Source organism: Micromesistius poutassou (genome assembly GCF_964030765.1).
Source record: "Micromesistius poutassou genome assembly, chromosome: 18".
NCBI classification, from domain to species: domain Eukaryota; kingdom Metazoa; phylum Chordata; class Actinopteri; order Gadiformes; family Gadidae; genus Micromesistius; species Micromesistius poutassou.
This window is the reverse complement of record NC_140288.1, coordinates 14,170,903-14,189,553: the sequence shown is the minus strand read 5'-3', so window position 1 is coordinate 14,189,553 and position 18,651 is coordinate 14,170,903. Positions and strand designations below refer to the sequence as shown.

At 46.0% G+C, this 18,651-nt stretch overlaps 4 protein-coding genes across 7 annotated transcripts in view; 3 read left to right on the top strand and 1 right to left on the bottom strand.

Moving 5' to 3' along the window:
* Nucleotides 1-314: 314 nt before the first annotated feature.
* Nucleotides 315-6,495, top strand: gnsb (glucosamine (N-acetyl)-6-sulfatase (Sanfilippo disease IIID), b). The gene is made up of 13 exons (XM_084483159.1): nucleotides 315-574; nucleotides 740-799; nucleotides 932-1,135; nucleotides 1,870-1,935; nucleotides 2,280-2,378; nucleotides 3,093-3,260; nucleotides 4,063-4,145; nucleotides 4,333-4,451; nucleotides 4,609-4,712; nucleotides 4,790-4,885; nucleotides 5,105-5,215; nucleotides 5,300-5,407; nucleotides 5,596-6,495. Exons 1-13 carry the CDS (start codon nucleotides 398-400, stop codon nucleotides 5,773-5,775), a joined length of 1,575 nt encoding a protein of 524 aa, XP_084339285.1. The 5' UTR covers nucleotides 315-397; the 3' UTR covers nucleotides 5,776-6,495.
* Nucleotides 6,496-6,608: 113 nt separating this feature from the next.
* Nucleotides 6,609-8,486, bottom strand: mrps24 (mitochondrial ribosomal protein S24). The gene is made up of 4 exons (XM_084483167.1): nucleotides 8,425-8,486; nucleotides 7,891-7,968; nucleotides 7,529-7,640; nucleotides 6,609-7,275 (listed from the first exon to the last, which is right to left on the bottom strand). Exons 1-4 carry the CDS (start codon nucleotides 8,464-8,466, stop codon nucleotides 6,992-6,994), a joined length of 516 nt encoding a protein of 171 aa, XP_084339293.1. The 5' UTR covers nucleotides 8,467-8,486; the 3' UTR covers nucleotides 6,609-6,991.
* A 208-nt stretch (nucleotides 8,487-8,694) lies between these two features.
* Nucleotides 8,695-13,384, top strand: nudcd3 (NudC domain containing 3). Of its 2 annotated transcripts, none has more exons than XM_084483165.1 (6): nucleotides 8,695-9,035; nucleotides 9,179-9,492; nucleotides 10,685-10,814; nucleotides 11,340-11,483; nucleotides 12,166-12,354; nucleotides 12,805-13,384. In XM_084483165.1, exons 1-6 carry the CDS (start codon nucleotides 8,838-8,840, stop codon nucleotides 12,913-12,915), a joined length of 1,086 nt encoding a protein of 361 aa, XP_084339291.1. In that variant the 5' UTR covers nucleotides 8,695-8,837; the 3' UTR covers nucleotides 12,916-13,384. The 2 variants fall into 2 exon arrangements, with proteins under 2 accessions (XP_084339291.1, XP_084339290.1); XM_084483164.1 differs by having other exon boundaries at nucleotides 10,682-10,814.
* Nucleotides 13,385-14,198: 814 nt separating this feature from the next.
* The window catches only part of camk2b2 (calcium/calmodulin-dependent protein kinase (CaM kinase) II beta 2), a 25,838-nt gene continuing 21,385 nt past the window's right edge, over nucleotides 14,199-18,651 (top strand). For all 3 annotated transcript variants that reach the window (XM_084483156.1, XM_084483158.1, XM_084483157.1), the window contains exons 1-4: nucleotides 14,199-14,270; nucleotides 16,091-16,185; nucleotides 18,199-18,258; nucleotides 18,476-18,530. In XM_084483156.1, coding sequence (XP_084339282.1) covers nucleotides 14,209-14,270; nucleotides 16,091-16,185; nucleotides 18,199-18,258; nucleotides 18,476-18,530 — 272 coding nt within the window. In that variant the 5' untranslated portion in view covers nucleotides 14,199-14,208. The remainder of the gene's footprint in view (nucleotides 14,271-16,090; nucleotides 16,186-18,198; nucleotides 18,259-18,475; nucleotides 18,531-18,651) is intronic.

The following is an 18,651-nucleotide window of genomic DNA, read 5'->3' as shown; positions in this document are numbered from 1 at the left end:
CATATATACCCTCAACTGGGTGTTAATCCACCGAAACGCGTGTCCAGTGTGAATCACAAAGCCAATAAGTGCAAATTGCAACCCACAGAAATAGTTTACTGTGTGATGAAAATCGGGAACAAAATGTTCTCGAAACAAGTCATGCCTCTAGGCTATAGGGGACTTCAAACCATGCGCGTAGTTTTACACGCACACCCACACACACACAAGACACAGAAACACACACACACACACACACCTATATGATCATATGACCACGGAGAGTCCCCACCCCCGGGATGTCAAATTGCTCAATCAGTGCGCTGGGCTAGAGATCGGACTTTACCAGCAGTAGAAAACACAACTTGTCACCACCAGTGGGTGCAGGCTGTCTGGTCCGAGAGTCCCCGTACTTCTAATGGCATATTCAGAGAGAGCACCTCCGCCCAGACATGCTCATACTGGGAGTCGCCTGGGTCCAGCCGTGAGCCTTCTCCTCGTGCTGTTTACCTGTAACGTCAGGTACGCAGCGTGCGGCGCGAGCAACATCGTCCTGATCCTCGCTGACGACCAGGATGTTGAACTGGGGGGAATGGTGAGAGTTGTTTTGTTTTAATGATATGTGTCTAACTGTGTCAAAAAAAAATAAGGTGTGTTTCAAAATAAAGTTTCAAATATTGTTTTTATTGAGGTGACACGATAACATAAATTTGACACATCAGTTGTTGAAGACGTGAGCGCCTCTTTGTGCATTCTGCAGAGCCCGATGAAGAAAACCAAACTGCTGATAGGAGATGCGGGGGCTACGTTTTCAAACGCTGTGGGTACAACCCTCTGTTACAACCTGCTGCATATACGGTTGTCAAATAGTCCGCAATACTTTCTGCTTCTTAAAAATAACGACTCGTTGAGTTCCTCCTGTCTTCTCTTCTCCCCCACGTCTGTCGGATAGTATACAGCTACGGCGCTCGGCTGTCCCAGTAGAAGCAGTATTTTGACGGGTAACTACCCCCACAACCACGCCGTGAGGAACGACTCTCTGTCGGGTAACTGCTCAAGTCCTCTGTGGCAGAAAGGCCCGGAGGCCCTGGCGCTCCCCGTCTACCTCAGCAAACGGAAGTACCACACGTTCTTCGCGGGGAAGTACCTGGAGCAGGTAACACACACACACACACACACACACACACACACACACACACACACACACACACACACACACACACACACACACACACACACACACACACACACACACACACACACACACACACACACACACACACACACACACACACACACACACACACACACACACACTTAATTAATTTAAAAAAGAATGCAATGATAAATTATACATGGAGACTGAATTAATATTTATATTTACACATGGACTGTTGACCTTACAGGTGGGGTTGCTGTTAAATATGCATATATATGAAAACTGTCTACTCTATATATATTTATTTATGCATAGATATATAAAAAGGAGCACTTGAGGAGGAATGATGGTGTCAGTTTTTGGCAGACTCTTGAGTTTCAGTTCTGTCTTCCGCCAAGACGCTGCTGTAACTTGTACAGATTGTTGTGCCACTGCAGTCTTGTCTTCCCAATCTTCCAGTTGGTCCACTGGCAAGTGCCCTCAATAATAAAATCGATAAAATCCACCAAACATGGCACCATCAACCTAGGAAACTTTCCCACTCCGGTCTGTGGAGAAAATGTAATTTCTAAAGTTATGGCGGCAGTGTAATGGATAAATAGCACACTAGGTTTATATTTAACTGTATTTAACTTCAACTACTTCAATTGAAAGCAAGTCAACATACAGACATTTAGGAAATGTGTAGTGGTTAAGATCTGACCATTTTCTGTGTCTTCTTCTTGTTTTAGTATGGAACGAACGAGGCTGGCCAGTTTGCGCATATTCCACCCGGATGGGATGTCTGGAACGCACTGGTGAGACGGACGGACGGACAGACAGACAGACAGACAAGGACTCACTCGCTCACATCTGTCTGTCAAGTAGCTGGCAGTATAGGGTCCAAGTCGGAAGGTTCTGGGTTCCGTCTCCAATGTCCTCAGTCTGCCTGTGGGCCTGCTCCCTAATGACCTGTATATGATCACTGTCTAACCCCTACCTGCTCCCTAATGACCTGTATATGATCACTGTCTAACCCCTACCTGCTCCCTGATGACCTGTACATGAATTCCCTTCAAGTTGTTAGATGAAGACTAAATGGGAAAGTATCTTCAGCGCCATCAGTTAGAAAAATGTAATGTACTTATTGTGTTGTGTTCAGGTTGGAGACACCCAGTACTACAACTACAGTCTTTCGGTCAACGGTAAGGAGGAGAAGCATGGAGACAGCTATGAGAAGGATTACTTCACAGATCTCATAGTAAGTTTGTTATCTCGACTCATGATGGAAAATTATTAAATTATAAAGTTTCATATGGGAGGGTTTCACATGATCATTCACAACCCAAGGGGCGATCTTGGTAAATTTTTTCACTTGTTGTTTAGTGACATGTTGGAACAATGTTATTTTTTCTCACTATTTCTGAAGCAATTATTTAGAACTGTATCTGATACAAAGCCCTCCATATGTATTCTGGGTGTGACGGGGTTTCTGTTATACGTGCAGAACAAAGTACACCTGTCATTGGCATTGAGTTCATGCTTGTTAAACCCTTCTGTGTGATCACACTTTTACATGCGGCAATCCACGTGCATTTCTATAGGTTAGACCTGTGCTGTGTTCAGATGACTATACCATTCACCATTTTGCAGTGTTGCCCGAAATTGTATCTGGTTCCCTATATATATGGCTCTTCTTTAGAACCATAATCCACCCTAAAAAAGGTCAACAACATGTATTGCTACACTATATCCCATGATGCATTGCTGCTTTAATTGTCATCAGATTCATCCAATTGAGATGGTCAGCACATACAGGTTCTTCATACAAATTAGTTGTCACATGGTGAGATCCAACACGTTTGGCTTGTTTGTGCGAATGACCGTTGAATTATAACAGCAGACCACTGTATGAACTATTACCCTGGAGATGCCGTGATGCATTGTGTTGTTGTTTTGTGTTCCTGTGCTCCAGTTGAACCGGTCGCTGGACTTCCTGGATAAGAGGAGCCCGGGGCGGCCGTTCTTCATGATGCTGTCCCCGCCGGCGGCCCACGCCCCCTGGACCGCAGCGCCCCAGTACCAGAAGGAGTTCGGTGATGTCAAGGCTCCTCGCGATGGCAGCTTCAACAAGCCGGGGGCGGTAAGCCGTGGATCAGGTCGACACACAGCTGAAGCTCAGCTAAAGCCTAATTGGAGGGATGTCCCGCTTGGCTGTTTTCTGATGGAACAGAGTACTGCTTCGTATGTGTGTGTGTGTGGTGAAGTGATGCCCAAGGGTCTGTGACATCGACTCTGTTACTGCGAATAAATCGCGTGTGACATGTTGCACCATTTACCTCATTGATCCAGGATCTGCGTCCTCCATTGGTCCGATTCAGGAAAAAGTGGCGTATTTGGGCCAATGGTTGAAGAACTTTTCAGCGGAAACAGTTTTTTTTTTTTTTTTTTTGGAGCGTGATGATCCTGTTTAACTCGGTTTTGGAGTCGTGGTGGTGTGTGTGTCTGTTTGTTTGTGTGTGTGTGCGGTGCCATTTTTCCTTATTTGGGGCAGGATTCTCTAGTTATTATGGAGGCCGACTACCGGCCGAGTGGACCTTATTCCACTAGCGGCCATAGTGGTTGGGTTCTACTTTGTAGAATGGTTCAGGAAACCATGACACCTCAATGAAAATACATTCTTAATGCTACCTGAGTGGCCATTAATCAATATGGCTGCTTGGTGAATACGACCTTCGTCTTTGTGTCTATCTGTAGGCATCCTACAGGTACCATATCTAAATGCCCTATAACCCATTTAAATGCCCTATATCCCCCTGGTCATTAATGACAACACGCGAAGAAAATAGATCATGTCAGTCACTTTGGGTAAAGTGTCGATCTGCTGAATGTTTCAATAGTGCATATGCAAAAAATGGATATGGATGTGCAAACGTTCGTTTCAGGACAAGCACTGGCTGCTGCGACAGCCCGCTAACCCCATGGCCAGCAGCTCGGTGGACTTCCTGGATGATGCGTACAGGAAGAGGTGCAGGGGCCAATCATGTGACTTACTTTTGCACCACTTGTTGCACAATACATGCTCACGCTAATTTTCTGGATGCGTAAAAAGGGCCAAATTCAGACTGTGTCGTTATGTTAAGCATGAATATTGATTCATAAGCTTATGAGGAAAAAAAGTGTGTAAACACCCATCGAAATATTGTGTTGTGCAGGTGGCGAACTCTCCTATCAGTAGATGATATGGTGGAAAAGCTGGTGAAGAAACTGGAAGACTCGAAGGAACTCAATAATACTTACATCTTCTACACCTCGGATAACGGCTTCCACACAGGTTAAACTGTGCTATTGATTCTTCAACACCATCGCCGGGAGATATGGTCTGGTGCAATTTCAGCCAATCAGACAAAATGAGTGCCGGACCTTTGCGCTGTAAGGGTTGATTTGTATTTGTTTGCTCTGTAAACGTGTGTTTGCTTTTGTCACTAAAGGCCAGTTCTCCCTGCCCATTGATAAGCGGCAGCTGTATGAGTTTGACATCCGGGTTCCCCTCATGGTGCGAGGTCCGGGCATCACACCCAAACAAATAGTGAAGGTCCGTCTGCTTCGATTGTATTTATTGGTCCTTTCATTGGTTACATTTGAGTTCATTTGAGACCCCCAATCTCACAGGCACCAGTGTTGAACATCGACCTAGCTCCCACCATCCTGGACATATCTGGCCCCGATCTGCCGATAATGGACGGCCAGTCTTTCCTCTCTCAGATGGTCAGTTTTGTGTTTGTTTAAACTGACGTTGTCTCCCAGTGGCTGAGGTACCGAGTTTGATCACTGATGTCTGCATCATACCTGTAGGCATCATTGATCAAGCTACCTAACCTTTCTAATCTGCTGATTATTGATTACTGATCTGAAATCACTGCAAGTCGCCTAGGTTTAAAGTGTTTGAATAATAAACGACTAATTCAAACAATGTCATCCCATCAGGCCCCATCCTTGAGGAACGGCACCTCCCGGTCCTGTTTCCTGGTTGAACACACGGGAGAAGGTTCCCCCGTGCTGGACCCTGCTTGTCCCAAACTAGGCTGTGGCCTCTCTGTGAGTCCAAATGTCAAACTCCTCAACATGGTTCATCTGTGTACTGATGTCTATGAGTAACTAACGCAGGAATCTGTCATCTAGCACTGCCTTCCCAACTGCGTGTGTGAGGACTCCTACAACAACACCTACGCATGCGTCAGGACCCTCGTTGGAAGCAACTTGCAGTACTGCGAGTTTTCGGACAATGAAGTACACACGATAAAACATTTCCTTTCAAATTTCAAAGTTCAACCAAAATACATTTAGCTCGTTTTCTTGTGTTTGATGAGCCAGCTTGCTCGTCATGAATTATGAGTAGATTCTAAACTAGCTAAACCATTTGCATTTCACGTTTAATCAATCCTCAATTTTCCGTGTGTTTTTCTAATCTTTCTCAGTCCTTTGTGGAGGTGTACAACCTGACGTCGGACTCGAGCCAGCTGGAGAACATCGTTAAGAAGGTGGACCCGGCACTCCTGCAAGCCATGAACCAACAGCTGATCAAACTCCAGTCTTGTGCAGGTAGTAGCTGCCATGACAACGCTGTCAATGGTTTGTGTCAAAAGACGACCAAATAACGGCACCAAATGGATGCAAAAAGAGGGTAGCCACGGTAGGGCTATGGGTCAAGTTAAAGGGCCCCTATTTTACCAACAGGTGGGACGTCGATTAGCCATTGCAAGTCATATCCCAAAGTATGACCTACCAGCCTACACAGTGGGACTTTAGGAACTGGTAGGCCGATCGATCCATTATAACGCTCCCCCTTGTGATGTCATTATAAGGTTGGTTATGTTATGGCTAATCAACATCAGACATGTTGGGGACCCTGTGAAATGACACACCGATGGGTCTTGCTTAACTTCTAGTGCTCGATAGAACTACTGCTTATGGGCATCAACCTCTTTGTCCTACATGAACTGTTGAGTCTTTTCCAACTTCCAACTGAAAAAGTGATCCATGTACTGTTGCACTAATTGCAGATATATTGCACTCCTACTCTATTGTTTAACAATGTTCAGATAATTGAAGTCCTCAGCGACTGTCTGTATTTGTCTAGTAACAGAATTGTTTTTTTTACGAGGTGTGAAAAGTCAAACATCCTATCTTTCTATTCTATCCTATCTTATATTAACATAAGTGAGAGACGATAGATATATTGCTGATATTTTCCATGTTTATGTGACTTTTTTTTACTATTGAGGTAATTTTAATCGTTCTTTACATAATTGTACTGAAGCACTTCAAAGGCCTTAACTGTGAATTGTGACAACTGTGACATTAAATAACTTACTGTGTCTATAGTTTGTTATTTAAACATGAATTTGAGTTGTGAAAGAATAGTGTTTTACCTTTTAATCATGGACGTTTAGTTTAAAATGTTTTTGTTTCTAGAATAGTTCATAAAACCTTCACATTACCCTTGAACTCACTAAAACACTATCTTTATATAGATTGTGTGTTGCAGTGTATAATTAACAGTCTTCCATATCGACCAAACTTAAACTCTATGGACAAACAGGAAGTGATGTCTAGTTCCTTTCAATGACCGCTTCTCTTTCAACACTCCTGGTGTTGTAAACGTTGGCTAATGTATAGAATCGCTGCATGGGATTATGTCATGTCCCTACATTCAACTTTTATTAAGTGCCAAACACGTCATGATTACTTGTGAAACTACATTACAACAACAAAAACCCCCAAGTCCAAAATAAAGGGTTAATGTCAAGATCAATCACATACAGTTTATTTAAAAACTGCAATAACTCCACAATCAAAACAAAAAATGCACTTTCACAAGTATTTGTACACTGCCTGTTTCTGTAGCGTCTGGATCTCTAGTTTCACTGGACATTTGTAGAAGTGGGCGAGCAACGACTCCGTGTAGCCCGTCAGAAAGTAGAACTTCTGCGGTGGGAGTTTCTGCAGCATCAACGCGCACACAATGAGCACGTTGCCCCGCCTCTTTATGACGATCTCGTTGGCAAGGCAACCGTGGAAAGTTCCGAAGATGAAGCGCCTGATGAACACGTCCTCTAACGACCGGTCGGCCGCGCCCTCCTCTCCTTTGAGATTACCTGGAAAGGCAAGGAAGAACACATTGATGCACCTGAACTATTTATTTTGCCGTTTGGCAGACGCCGTATCCAAAGTCACTTCAGATATGTCATTCAGGAGCGGGTAGGGTTTGAGCCACCCTATACTTAAAAAACTTTTTAAATCTAAATTTTTTAAACGATCAACCCAATCAAGTGGGCCTTTTTCTACAGCAGGTTAATGAAACACTCAAAACTCAATGAGCACAGTCGGTTAGTGTGAGCCGAGACCTACAGGGGTGCTGGGACAGCCACCCTTTGCGGTGTCCGATGTGGTGGGGGTGCAGGGCCTGCTCGTAGGTCACACCTCTGTCTCCTTTCCCCACACGGATACGAGCCGCATGGTTCTTTATGGCGAGGAGAAACAGAGCTTGGTTTCAGAATAACTCGCGTGATGTTCTTGAACAACACGGGCAAACATAAATCAACACATTTCATGGAGTTGTTTCAACAACTGACTAAAACAGCTTGAACATTTTACAGTGTTAACAAACTGTGCTGTTCATTAAAGCACAATTCATGAGGGTTTTTTTCTTCCTCTGAGAGGTTTCACTATCGTTGACAAAGATTCATTATTGAAGTATACGAACTGGTTACCTTGCACTGTACAGCAGTCACATGAAGGCCCCTAGTACCCAGGGTGTTCCACACGGTACCGGACTTCACTAAGGACCTCTGGGAGAGGAAGGGAGATGGTGAAACACCATTAAACATACAACACCAGAGCCCGTCTTCGTATCAGACATTCTCTGACAGTACTTTGATAATAATTGCTCTGTTTGATTCTGACAGCCCGTGTTGAGCCTTGAAAACTATTTATCCTACCAATCTGTGGTTTTGAAAGGAAAGGGAAATAGAGAAACAAAGTAAACGGCCCACGTGCATTTATATAAATCAGATGCTGATAGCAACCTTCTTAGGATATTTGTTATCGTTCAGTTTTCTAACCATTCTGGATAAGAAGTCAGTTTCCATAGACGTCAGCTAGACTATTCGGTGAACTAGTCAGCCAGGAGTTCCCTCTTTTCGTTTATTAAATCAACAGATTATCATTTATATACACAGCATGGATAGTTTGCTGGAATATATAAACCACACACCGCTTCCATAGAGTAAAGTAACATTTCTTACCAACATCATCGCACACGGACTGCTGCTCAAGGACGCCGCCATGTCGCCCGACCCTCAACAACTCACCGGGATTATTATGGGAAGAATCATATAATATGATACGTATTCATTAAGATGGATCGGTATTCTTAAAAAAAAAAATCGTGTTTCACATTCACGTTAAAACATTTTTTTTAATGAGATTGCATTCACTGTTATTTTATAGGATTTGAGTTATTTGTTATTAGGAACTGTTGTGGGGAGAAACATTTGTTGACGGACCATTCCAGAAGCATACCAACCGGATGTGCAAAATCCAAACACTCTTCGCCGTCGTCCACGCTCCCGTTCGCCTCAACAACGGAGAATTCGAAACAAAAGCGCACATTGACAGTAGTAAGTGACCGGGACGTACTCCGTTGCGCACCGTGAAGATGTCGTCTCCCGTCGAGATGACAGAGATGTACGACCACGCGCTGCTGGGGATCCTGCAGCACGTCGGAAACGTCCAGGACTTCCTACAGGTCTACTTCGGCTTCTTGTACCGCAAAACCGACTTCTACCGCCTGCTGTCATGTCCCAACGACCGTATGGGCTTCCCTCCCGGCATCGCAGAGAAGATGGTCCTGAAGGTATTGACGTAAACCATGAACGTAGACTATATGACTTACCGTGTGATTACTTCAAACGGTTGTTTTGAGAAAACAAACGTTTGGCAAAGTTGGAAAACAGGGACTTAATGTTCACACTTGATGTCTGATGGTTCCCTTTGCAGGCGTTTAAGAGCTTCGAACGGGTCTCAGAACAGGACCGAGACAGGCGACTGAAAGAGCTTAAACAGAAGGAAGAACCTAAAGCACCGCCTCCCGTAGAGCAGGAGGTGTTGGTGGAGTCAGTACCACAGCAGGACAAAGCGGAACCAAACACAGAAGCAGCCCAAGTAGAGAAGTCCCCCTCAGAACCAGCCGAGCCATCTTCTGCATCCTCCCCTCAACCAGGCACGAGTCAACAGCCTACTGCTGGTGGTCCTGCCCAGCCGTCCCAGGAAGCCAAGGCGGAGGCAGCCAGCACAGACCCGGCTTCAGCGACGTGAGTAGTATTCATAAACACACAGCACAATCCGTGACTCTTCATCTTACTCACAGGCATCACTGCTAACCCAGTGTGCAGACATAAAAGTACATAGTGTCTTTTAGTGTGTATATCATCACTCACTGCCCTTTCCCGTATGACATACAAATGGAACACAATCATTAAACATAAACAAACTATCTCATTGGTTGTTGAAAGATAAATTAAATGAAATAAGTTGCGTGATCCAATTCAGATAATGATTTAACGTGACAGCTTCTGCAGAGACCACTTGGAAAACTTGAAAATACTGAACAATCCTTATATATGATGATGCGTCAGATAAATAAAAATATATATAGGTTTCCCAATAGAACATTACACTCTGGAATAAGCTTTTTATCTCTTTTGGCCATTGTCCCACCCAGCCCCGAATTATTACAGAGCAGTACCCTAGGGTCACCACACTGCTAGGAAAATGTAAGACCCAACAAAAATAACAAAATAGATAGACGTGGGCCTACAAATGCAATACTAGCCCTTACACTGTTACAGAAATACATACATACATACACAGCCTTTACAAGCATCACTGACTTAGCAACCAGTTAAAAGCGATAACTGTTCCACAAATATCAAATAGTCCTTGGAGGAACATTTACCCCGAAATAATGCTTAATAAGCCTCACCTTAGCAGAACGTCTGCGTTCTTGACTTCGTGCATGCAAAGTAGTTAAATCCTCAAAGTCGATTCCCTTGATTAGTTTGGATGCAATGGTCATCAGGGCGGGTGCAGACTGCCACTTCTGTCTCATAGTTGTCCTGAGTTAGTGCTTATCTCCTTTAAGTGGAGAGAAGGATTTCTCACCCCCGCATTGGGAACAGGAGGGTTGATTGCACCAAACACGCTTGGGGAAAGTAGTATGAAGCCCAACATTTTGCATAATTTGCAGGATCTCCTAGAGTGAGCTGCTAGCGCAGACGTTAGCTTCACTGCTAGTGCTAGCGCCAATGTTAGCGTTGGACCTAATAAATCAGTTGGTGTTTGACAATCAAGACTACAACGAACTTTGTTGCAAACAAAAATATATGACGTGATGTACACAATTTCTATGCCTATCAATAAATTCAATACAAGTAAATAATCATTTTGTATGTGTATATAATGAAAAATATGCGTGTGTGTGTGTGTGCGCGCACGCTTTAGGAGTCAGACCCAGTACCAGGCAGACCCAGACAGCTACAACGGAGCCACAAGAGAAAACTACAGCTGGTCCCAGGACTACACGGACGTGGAGATCCGCGTGTTTGTCTCCAAGACGGTTGTCAAGGGCAGACAGGTAAACACAGACGCTCACCACCAGCTGTCAACAGCTGTTCTCTCTTCAGCTCACGCGGCATGAAAAAAAACACCTTTGTTGCATTAAAAACAACTAACTGTTTTTGTGATGAAGACGCTTAAGGCCATGTCTGCGACGAGGGATAAATGCAGAAACGACTTCTGTCCAAGGAACATTTTAAAGTGTTTTTCCACCACAGAAAAGAGAGCTCTTTGAAAACGATCCCCGACATGGTTAAATCCTTAAAGCCTGTCATTTGTTTCTGTGTCGACGGGTAAAGCGTATATTTCGGAAAACTATGACGTAAAACGGTAACTGGAGCGGTGATCACAGGACAGCTGAGCGCTCTGCTTAGATGGCTTTCGAAGATTACAAAATTTCGAGGAGGTTTTCAAAAGGCTGTCTAGAGAACGCCAGTGTGGACGGAAAAAACCCATTGACCCAGAAACGAAGCGTTGACACACATCCGGCATCGTGTGTGTGTGTGTGTGTGGACTTGGCCTGAGTCTCCCCTGCCATCCCCAGGTGTCGGTGAACCTTTTGCCCGGCAGCGTGCGCGTGTGTGTAAGGGACGGCGCGGAGGAGCAAGTGCTGATGGAGGGAGAACTGCCGCACAAGATCAACACGGAGAACTCCTTGTGGAGCCTGGAACCAGGGCGCTGTGTGGTGGTGCGTGTAGCAGCACACGTACAACACAATCACACACACTGACACCCACACACTGACGTAGCAACAGACAAGAGACACATGCAAAGACACACACAAACAGGGAGAGACACACACGTACAGGGAGAGAGACACACGTACAAGGGAGAGAGAGACACACACACACGCGCACACATGCACACAGAGACACACACACACACACACACACACAGGGAGAGACACACACACACACACACACACACACACACACAGGGAGAGACACACACACACACACACACACACACACGGAGAGACACACACTCACACACACGGAGAGACACACACACACACACACACAGGGAGAGACACACACACAGGGAGACACACACACACACACAGGGAGACACACACACACACACAGGGAGAGACACACACACAGGGAGAGACACACACAGGGAGAGACACACACACACACACACACACACACACACACACACACACACACACACACACACACACACACACACACACACACACACACACACACACACACACACACACACACAAGGAGAGACACACACACACACACACACACAAGGAGAGACACACACACACACACCCCACTCTAGTTGCCAACCGAATTCTACCACCAGATCCCTGATTGCCAGTACCAAACTAACTCCCCGCGTTCCTCTCCCATCGCCAGCTGTCTCTCAGTAAGGTCGGGGAGGTGTGGTGGAACGCGGTGCTGAAAGGCGAGAAGGAGATCGACATTAACCAGATCAACCGGGAGCGCGGCATGGCGTCGGTAGACGAGGAGGAGCACGCCGTTCTGGACCGCCTCTCCTTCGACTACCACCAGAAGCTCCAGGGGAAGCCCCAGAGCCACGAGATGGTACGTTCCACACACCCAGGAAACCCCCCCATGTCCTCAAGCCCCCCCGGTCCAGCCCCAGCTCGTGGGCAGTGGGTCCGGCCGCAGTGTCACGCGTTACTCATCTTGCGCACGAAAGCTCATCGCCTAGCCACTCCTAAATGCGTCTGACTCTGGATGAAAGAGTCCGCTACATGACTAGTTAATGCATTGGCAGAGGAAAATAATACTTGGCCTTTAGCATTTGAGTGGATGCTAAAGTGACAAAGCGACGTGACGCCAGCTCAGCTGTGTGTGAGTCGATTAGCGGGCATGAGCGGAGCAGACCGCATAGAAGTCATTTTCGTTTTGGAGTGAGGTTGGAACCGGCATGGGGCTTTTATTGTGGCGTTCCTCTGTTCTATCGGCGGATAAACTCATCGGACCCGTCATGCACGCTGTCTTTTAAAGGTGCGTTTGTTTTCCCCACAGAAGGTGCACGACATGCTGAAGAAGGGGTGGGACGCCGAGGGCTCTCCGTTCCGAGGGCAGCAGTTCGACCCCACCATGTTCGACATCCCCCCCAGCGCGGTGCAGTTCTAAACCAAACGCACCCCCCCCCCACGCGTGGACACCGAGGGGGTAACTTACAAACTGTTGCTATTTCAGGGCACGGGTTAGAAAGCGAAGGGGGGGGGGGGGGGGGGTATTAGGAACAAAACAAGGTGTGAGGGTAAGAAAGCCGTGCCCGTGATGAGGACTTCAGTGCCTGGCTTTAAAAATGTCCTACTGATTTTTAAATGCGTTTTTATTTGTTTATTTTTATCACGTTTGTTCGAGTCCGTATACATGTTGAGCCTCTTTGTCACCAGCTCACCGGAAACCTCAAATGTATGGTCTTCACCCAAAAAAAGTCTTGACTGAGTTAGAATATTGAACTTTATTTATCCACTGTTGGAGGTGAGAGGATCGAGTCGATGGTTGAATTCACGTGTTGGTTTGCCTTTCTGCCTGTTTTTTTTTTTTGCTTTTGTGTGTGAAAAATGAGTGTGAAAATATTAAATGGTTATGAATATAATGGACCCGTTTCCACTTTGATGGTGATTCAAGTATGTTAAGTTAGAGGTTTCAGTCATTATGTTTAAAATGTATCCGTACTTCTTAAATTGTGGTGAGTATTAGTTGAGAAATTATGTAAATAACACTTAACACACTATTACAAAATCCTAAGATGCTACTCAATAGTTGAGTAGTTATTTATTACTTGATATCAGACGCAACTGTTGTTCAATGCTAAACATCAGTGCGTTGTGAGATGCTCCCAATGAAGAAACAATCCACAAGATAAATCCCTAACCATAGCGCCTAAATGGCAGGAAAGTGGGGTTGCTGTATCCTGTAATCGGAGCCATCCATCTCCCACTTACTCCTTAAAGAGCTCCATCTGTATTCATTGTAACGTCAGAGTGACTTCTTAATTACTAAAAAGTAAACTAACTCGAATCATTCAATTTAAAAGCCTCCAAGAGCCCAGGTTGTGGCGTTCCAACCGCAAGATAGGCCTATCAATCATCAGTCAGTTTCTTGGCTATTTTTGCATCCTAACCACGTTATTGCTGTTTCTCATCATCACCCCATTTATGTTATTTGTAAACAGGGCTAAGGCATTGCAGTGTATCTTATTTCTTCACGGCTCTTGCTGTAACGCAGCTATTCATAAATAGCTTTTTGGGCACATGCATGCGGTGGAGCGACGGTAGGTCCGTGAGCGACGCGGGGACGGAGAGTTAGCGGTGGGCGTGGCGTGGTGTGGGCGGGGTTTGGTGTGGGCGGAGACTGGGTACCATAGAGCGCTGCATGACCGTCTATTTCGGGCTTGAGCAGCACGGGAGAAATATGGCAGTGACTACTTGCACACGTTTTACAGATGAATTCCAGCTTTATGAAGAACTTGGCAAGTAAGACCTCCTTACATGTTTATTAACTCCTACTTTACCACCCGATTGTAAATCTGCGAGGTCCGGGGAATGCACATCTGCAGAATAGTGTGGAGGGAGATGGAGATGCGTCCCTTTAAAACAGACCGAGCACCCCCTCTCGGTCTCTCTTTTAATGGCTTTACCCCCAAATTGTTTGGACAAACTCTCCCCTTTATTAAAATCCAAGAGTTTCACTTTTTAGACCGCTAATTTACGCATGCTAACGTTCCGAATCGCTTGTGCGGAAAGTCCCACGGACTGCAATAGCGCTGTAGTGTCTGCTGGTGCATGGGTCGGTACAGCATCAGTTCATCCTATGATAATTACCCTGATCCATCCAACGGCTTTTTGAGCGTGGGTGCAGAAATTACATCTTTGAAGTTATTCATTGTTTCCCTTATAGATTCGCAAATGGCTATAGGCAATATGTATTTTTACTTTGCCTCTTTCCCTGCTCCTTATATCCGAGGAGCGTGTGTATGTGCGTGTGTGTGCGTGTCCGTGCTTGTGTGTGTCCTTATATGCGGGGAACGTCAGTGTGTGTGTGTGTGTGTGTGTGTGTTCGACCACTGTAGAGGGGGAGAAGCGAGGGATACCCCCGCGCTGGCTCACTAATGAGGTGTTGGTTGAATGCCCGTGGACGGATGGATGATGGACGGACAGAAGAATTGATGATGGACGGACGGATGGATGATGCCCAAACGGCAGAACGTGTCGAAGCAGATGTTTTGTATGTCTCTCTGGTGATGCGTGGGAGGGAAGATGTACCCTGCTTGTACAAACACTATCAACCCCCCCCCAAAAAAATGAAATAAAAAATAAACAATATTCATTCGACTCGATTTATTATTCATGACGATAGACGTGTTTCTGGTGGACTGTCAGGGAAATGGGTTCTTAGCTTCGTGCGAAGAAAGCGGAAGAGTGGCTTTTAAAATGTGAGCCTGTAGCCAACTAGTGGAAAAACAGGATGGCTTGGCTTTGTGTTTTAGCAAATTCTATTAATGCATGTTCGCACAGGTTGAACCGTGAAGCCGTCGTGATGTAAACAGCCTTCTGTTTGGCCCCCATGTACTTCCATTCCCATAACCGTCTAAACGTGCCGAAGTGTTTTAGGAGACAGGGCTTTCACTCAAGTATTTTTTTTATTATTACATAACAAACCAAAGATGAGCTATAATTAGAACGAGTGAAACAAAATGGTCTGTTATTTCTGTTTGTCTTTGATTAGTTTGGGCTAATACCTGTCTCTGTAGACAGGTATGAAAATACCTGTCTACAGAGAGGTTTAGGTAGACTGGCCCACACACACACACACACACACACACACACACACACACACACACACACACACACACACACACACACACACACACACACACACACACACACACACACACACACACACACACACACACTCCCAGCATATTAGGACACACACACACACAAACCCAATAAGGCACTGTGTCTCAAGGTCTAACGGTTTTAAATGAGGTCTCTTTAAACTCTTCCCCAGAGTGCTACAAACATAAAGGAGTCAAACCAGCAGCAACAATGTGAACAGAATCACTTTAAAGACCTTCAAAATGTCCAGAGAGACCTGTGCTTGTCGTGCAGCCCTCCGTCCTCTCTTAGGGCTAAGTTGGTGGCTTAAACTGGTGGCTTAAGTCGGCGGCTATAGGCGCTTCGAAAGCGAGCGTGTATAGCGCTGACTCAGCCGGCGGGGAAGGCACGCTGAACTCCTGTCTCCCGTCGTCATTCTCTTCTGTCTCCTGCCCCCCCCCCCCTTCGTTCCCCAGGGGAGCCTTCTCAGTGGTGCGCCGCTGTGTCAAACTCTGCTCGGGCCAAGAGTACGCGGCCAAGATCATCAACACCAAGAAGCTCTCGGCCAGAGGTGAGCATGTCGTCCACGGGGGGCGGTCCCGCGCCGACATTGGGGTTTGAAATGCATTCACGAAACATTTAGAATCAACCTTTGCTGAAATACATGACACCGTGGTGGGGGTGTTCAACGGCTCGAATGACCGACCCGGAGCCGATGACCGGGGCGGCGGTGTTGTCCCTGGTCTGGGGTCGGATGGGCATGTTTTCAGGCGCTGTGAGTGTTTGATTCCACTTCTGTTTTCCTCTGACGGAGGCTAGTTGGACATAAAGGCCGCCTGAAGTGTCACAAGGGTTTTCTAAACAGGCTTAATAATGCTGCAAAGAGCCAAGGGAAATTGCCAAAATGGCACCGTGAGGAGGTGTCACTGTGAACGCAAACCTGCTGACTTCATCTGCTTCTATTACAGTTCCATCTGGATTCACGTCAAAGTGTATTTACGCAACAACAAAACAATGGTGTGTCTGTGTGTGTGGTTGTGTGTGGTTGTGTGGTTGTGTGTGTGTGTGTGTGAGTGTGTGTGTGAGAGAGTGAGAGCCATCCCAGTTGTTTGATTTCCTCTAAACTAGAGAGCCCTGGCAGGACAGTCGAGAGCTGTCTGCTTCCAACCGTCTGTCTCTGAAACACAAAGAGAGGAGCAGCTCTGTGGTTAACTCAACCCAAACGGATCAGAGCATCTCTGTTCCTTCACACAAACGATCCCTCTCTCTCCCTCTCTCTCTCTCTCTCTCTCTCTCTCTCTCTCTCTCGCTTCATAAACAAAACAACCACAAGGGGGAGGGGTCTTTGACACGAGACTGCCCGAATCCATACGGCGCACACGTTGAAATGTCGACGGGCTCCAGGGCGTTTTGGTTTTAGTTTTGTCTGTATTTGTGTTTTCTTTTGTGTGTTTTTTTTTTGTGGGTCTATATCGATTATTTTGGGTTGTTTATGTGTCGTTTATGCGTGACACTTTCTTTGTTTTTCGTCACTAGGACTAAAAAGAGAAAATGCTGCATAAATATAGAAAATGCTGTTCATAGCTAGATCCTCTTCTGGTTGACCTCAGCCAGCGCGTTGAGTTGAGGCACTAACTGTGTGTTCACACCGCACTTCGCCCCGCGACACGTTTCAATGTTAAGTGAACGTAGAGACGCGTATAGGGCGACACTTTTTGTCGCCGGGACCCGCGACAAGATTTGATTGACGGGGCGACAGTTTTCCCCAAGACGGGCGGGCGCGTTCACGTGGATTTTGTCGCGCAAATGAGCGACAGATGTCGCAGAAGTTGAAATATTTCAACTTTTCCGCGGCATTCGCGTTGAAACAGCCAATCAGCGTTCACTGCCTGTGGGTAACGTGGGTGAAGTAACGTAAAACAGCCAATCAGCGTTCACTCCCTGGGTGACGTCAAGTAACAGCCAATCAGTTCACTCCCTGGGTGAAGTAACGTAAAACAGCCAATCACCGTTCAACCGTTCAGTGAACCGCAGCTTGGAGGAGAAAGTTATTGTTGCCGTTTGTGACTCCCGGAGCGCTATATCTATATATAATATATAAATATCTATATAATATATACGATATATATAATATCATGGCACAAAGCGGTGTGCGCCTCCGGATTATATTATTAACCCATAAACGACGGCATTCCGACGTCTCTCCCTCTTCCACAACAGGTACAGACACACATCTCGGCCATGGTTGATGAGAATGAATTGGCATGAATGACCGTTGGCAGGCAAAACGCTCCGCGACAAAATTCGCCCCGCGACACGTTAAGTGCACACAAATAAGCACACATAAGCACAGCGACAGATTTCGCTGTGTCGCGCTACAACATTTGCTGTGTCGCGCTACACGGCGACATTTGTGTCTTTTGGTGTGAACGCACAGTTACACACCTCCCCCCCCCCCCCCCCCACACACACACACACACACACACACACACTCTGCACTGTACATGACGTGAGGCGGTGTTATGATGAATGTGTTGTTTACGTGTTGTTGTGATCAACCCCTCTTGCCTGGAATCTCTCCTAGACCACCAGAAACTGGACCGCGAGGCCAGGATCTGTCGGTTGCTGAAACACTCCAACATCGGTGAGTCTGAGCGCTCTTATTTTAAAATAAGCCCTTTGGGGCGCAACGCGACTGACACTGTCCCTATCAGAAATAGCATCATCCTAATTATCTCATTTCTTATATTTTTGACATTTGGACCCTTTTTTTTTTTTCCCGCATCCCCTCTGTCACATGCTGCAGTCGTTCCTCTTGTGTTTTAATCCCGTCTCCCTCCTCTCTCTGTGCTGGTTTGCAGTTCGTCTTCATGACAGTATTTCGGAGGAAGGTTTCCACTACCTGCTGTTCGATCTGTGAGTTCCTCCTCTCGCCTCCTCCCTCGAGACCCCTCTGTCTTGCTTAGATTCCTTCTTCTCTTCCCCCTCTTTTCACGGCTGGGCTCATTATTTTGCATCTGTCTATCAGTCTTTACGT

Excerpts from the sequence above, each read along its gene's own strand:
- nudcd3 (XM_084483164.1), top strand. The coding sequence starts at position 8,838 with ATGTCGTCTCCCGTCGAGATGACAGAGATGTACGACCACGCGCTGCTG. Across the intron at positions 9,493-10,681 it reads ACAGACCCGGCTTCAGCGAC|GAGTCAGACCCAGTACCAGG; the intron begins GTGAGTAGTATT and ends CGCACGCTTTAG. Across the intron at positions 10,815-11,339 it reads CGGTTGTCAAGGGCAGACAG|GTGTCGGTGAACCTTTTGCC; the intron begins GTAAACACAGAC and ends TGCCATCCCCAG.
- gnsb (XM_084483159.1), top strand. The coding sequence starts at position 398 with ATGGCATATTCAGAGAGAGCACCTCCGCCCAGACATGCTCATACTGGG. Across the intron at positions 2,379-3,092 it reads ATTACTTCACAGATCTCATA|TTGAACCGGTCGCTGGACTT; the intron begins GTAAGTTTGTTA and ends CCTGTGCTCCAG. Across the intron at positions 4,146-4,332 it reads GATGATGCGTACAGGAAGAG|GTGGCGAACTCTCCTATCAG; the intron begins GTGCAGGGGCCA and ends TGTGTTGTGCAG.
- mrps24 (XM_084483167.1), bottom strand. The coding sequence starts at position 8,466 with ATGGCGGCGTCCTTGAGCAGCAGTCCGTGTGCGATGATGTTG. Across the intron at positions 7,969-8,424 it reads GTCCGTGTGCGATGATGTTG|AGGTCCTTAGTGAAGTCCGG; the intron begins GTAAGAAATGTT and ends TTCCTCTCCCAG. Across the intron at positions 7,641-7,890 it reads TGACTGCTGTACAGTGCAAG|AACCATGCGGCTCGTATCCG; the intron begins GTAACCAGTTCG and ends CTCGCCATAAAG.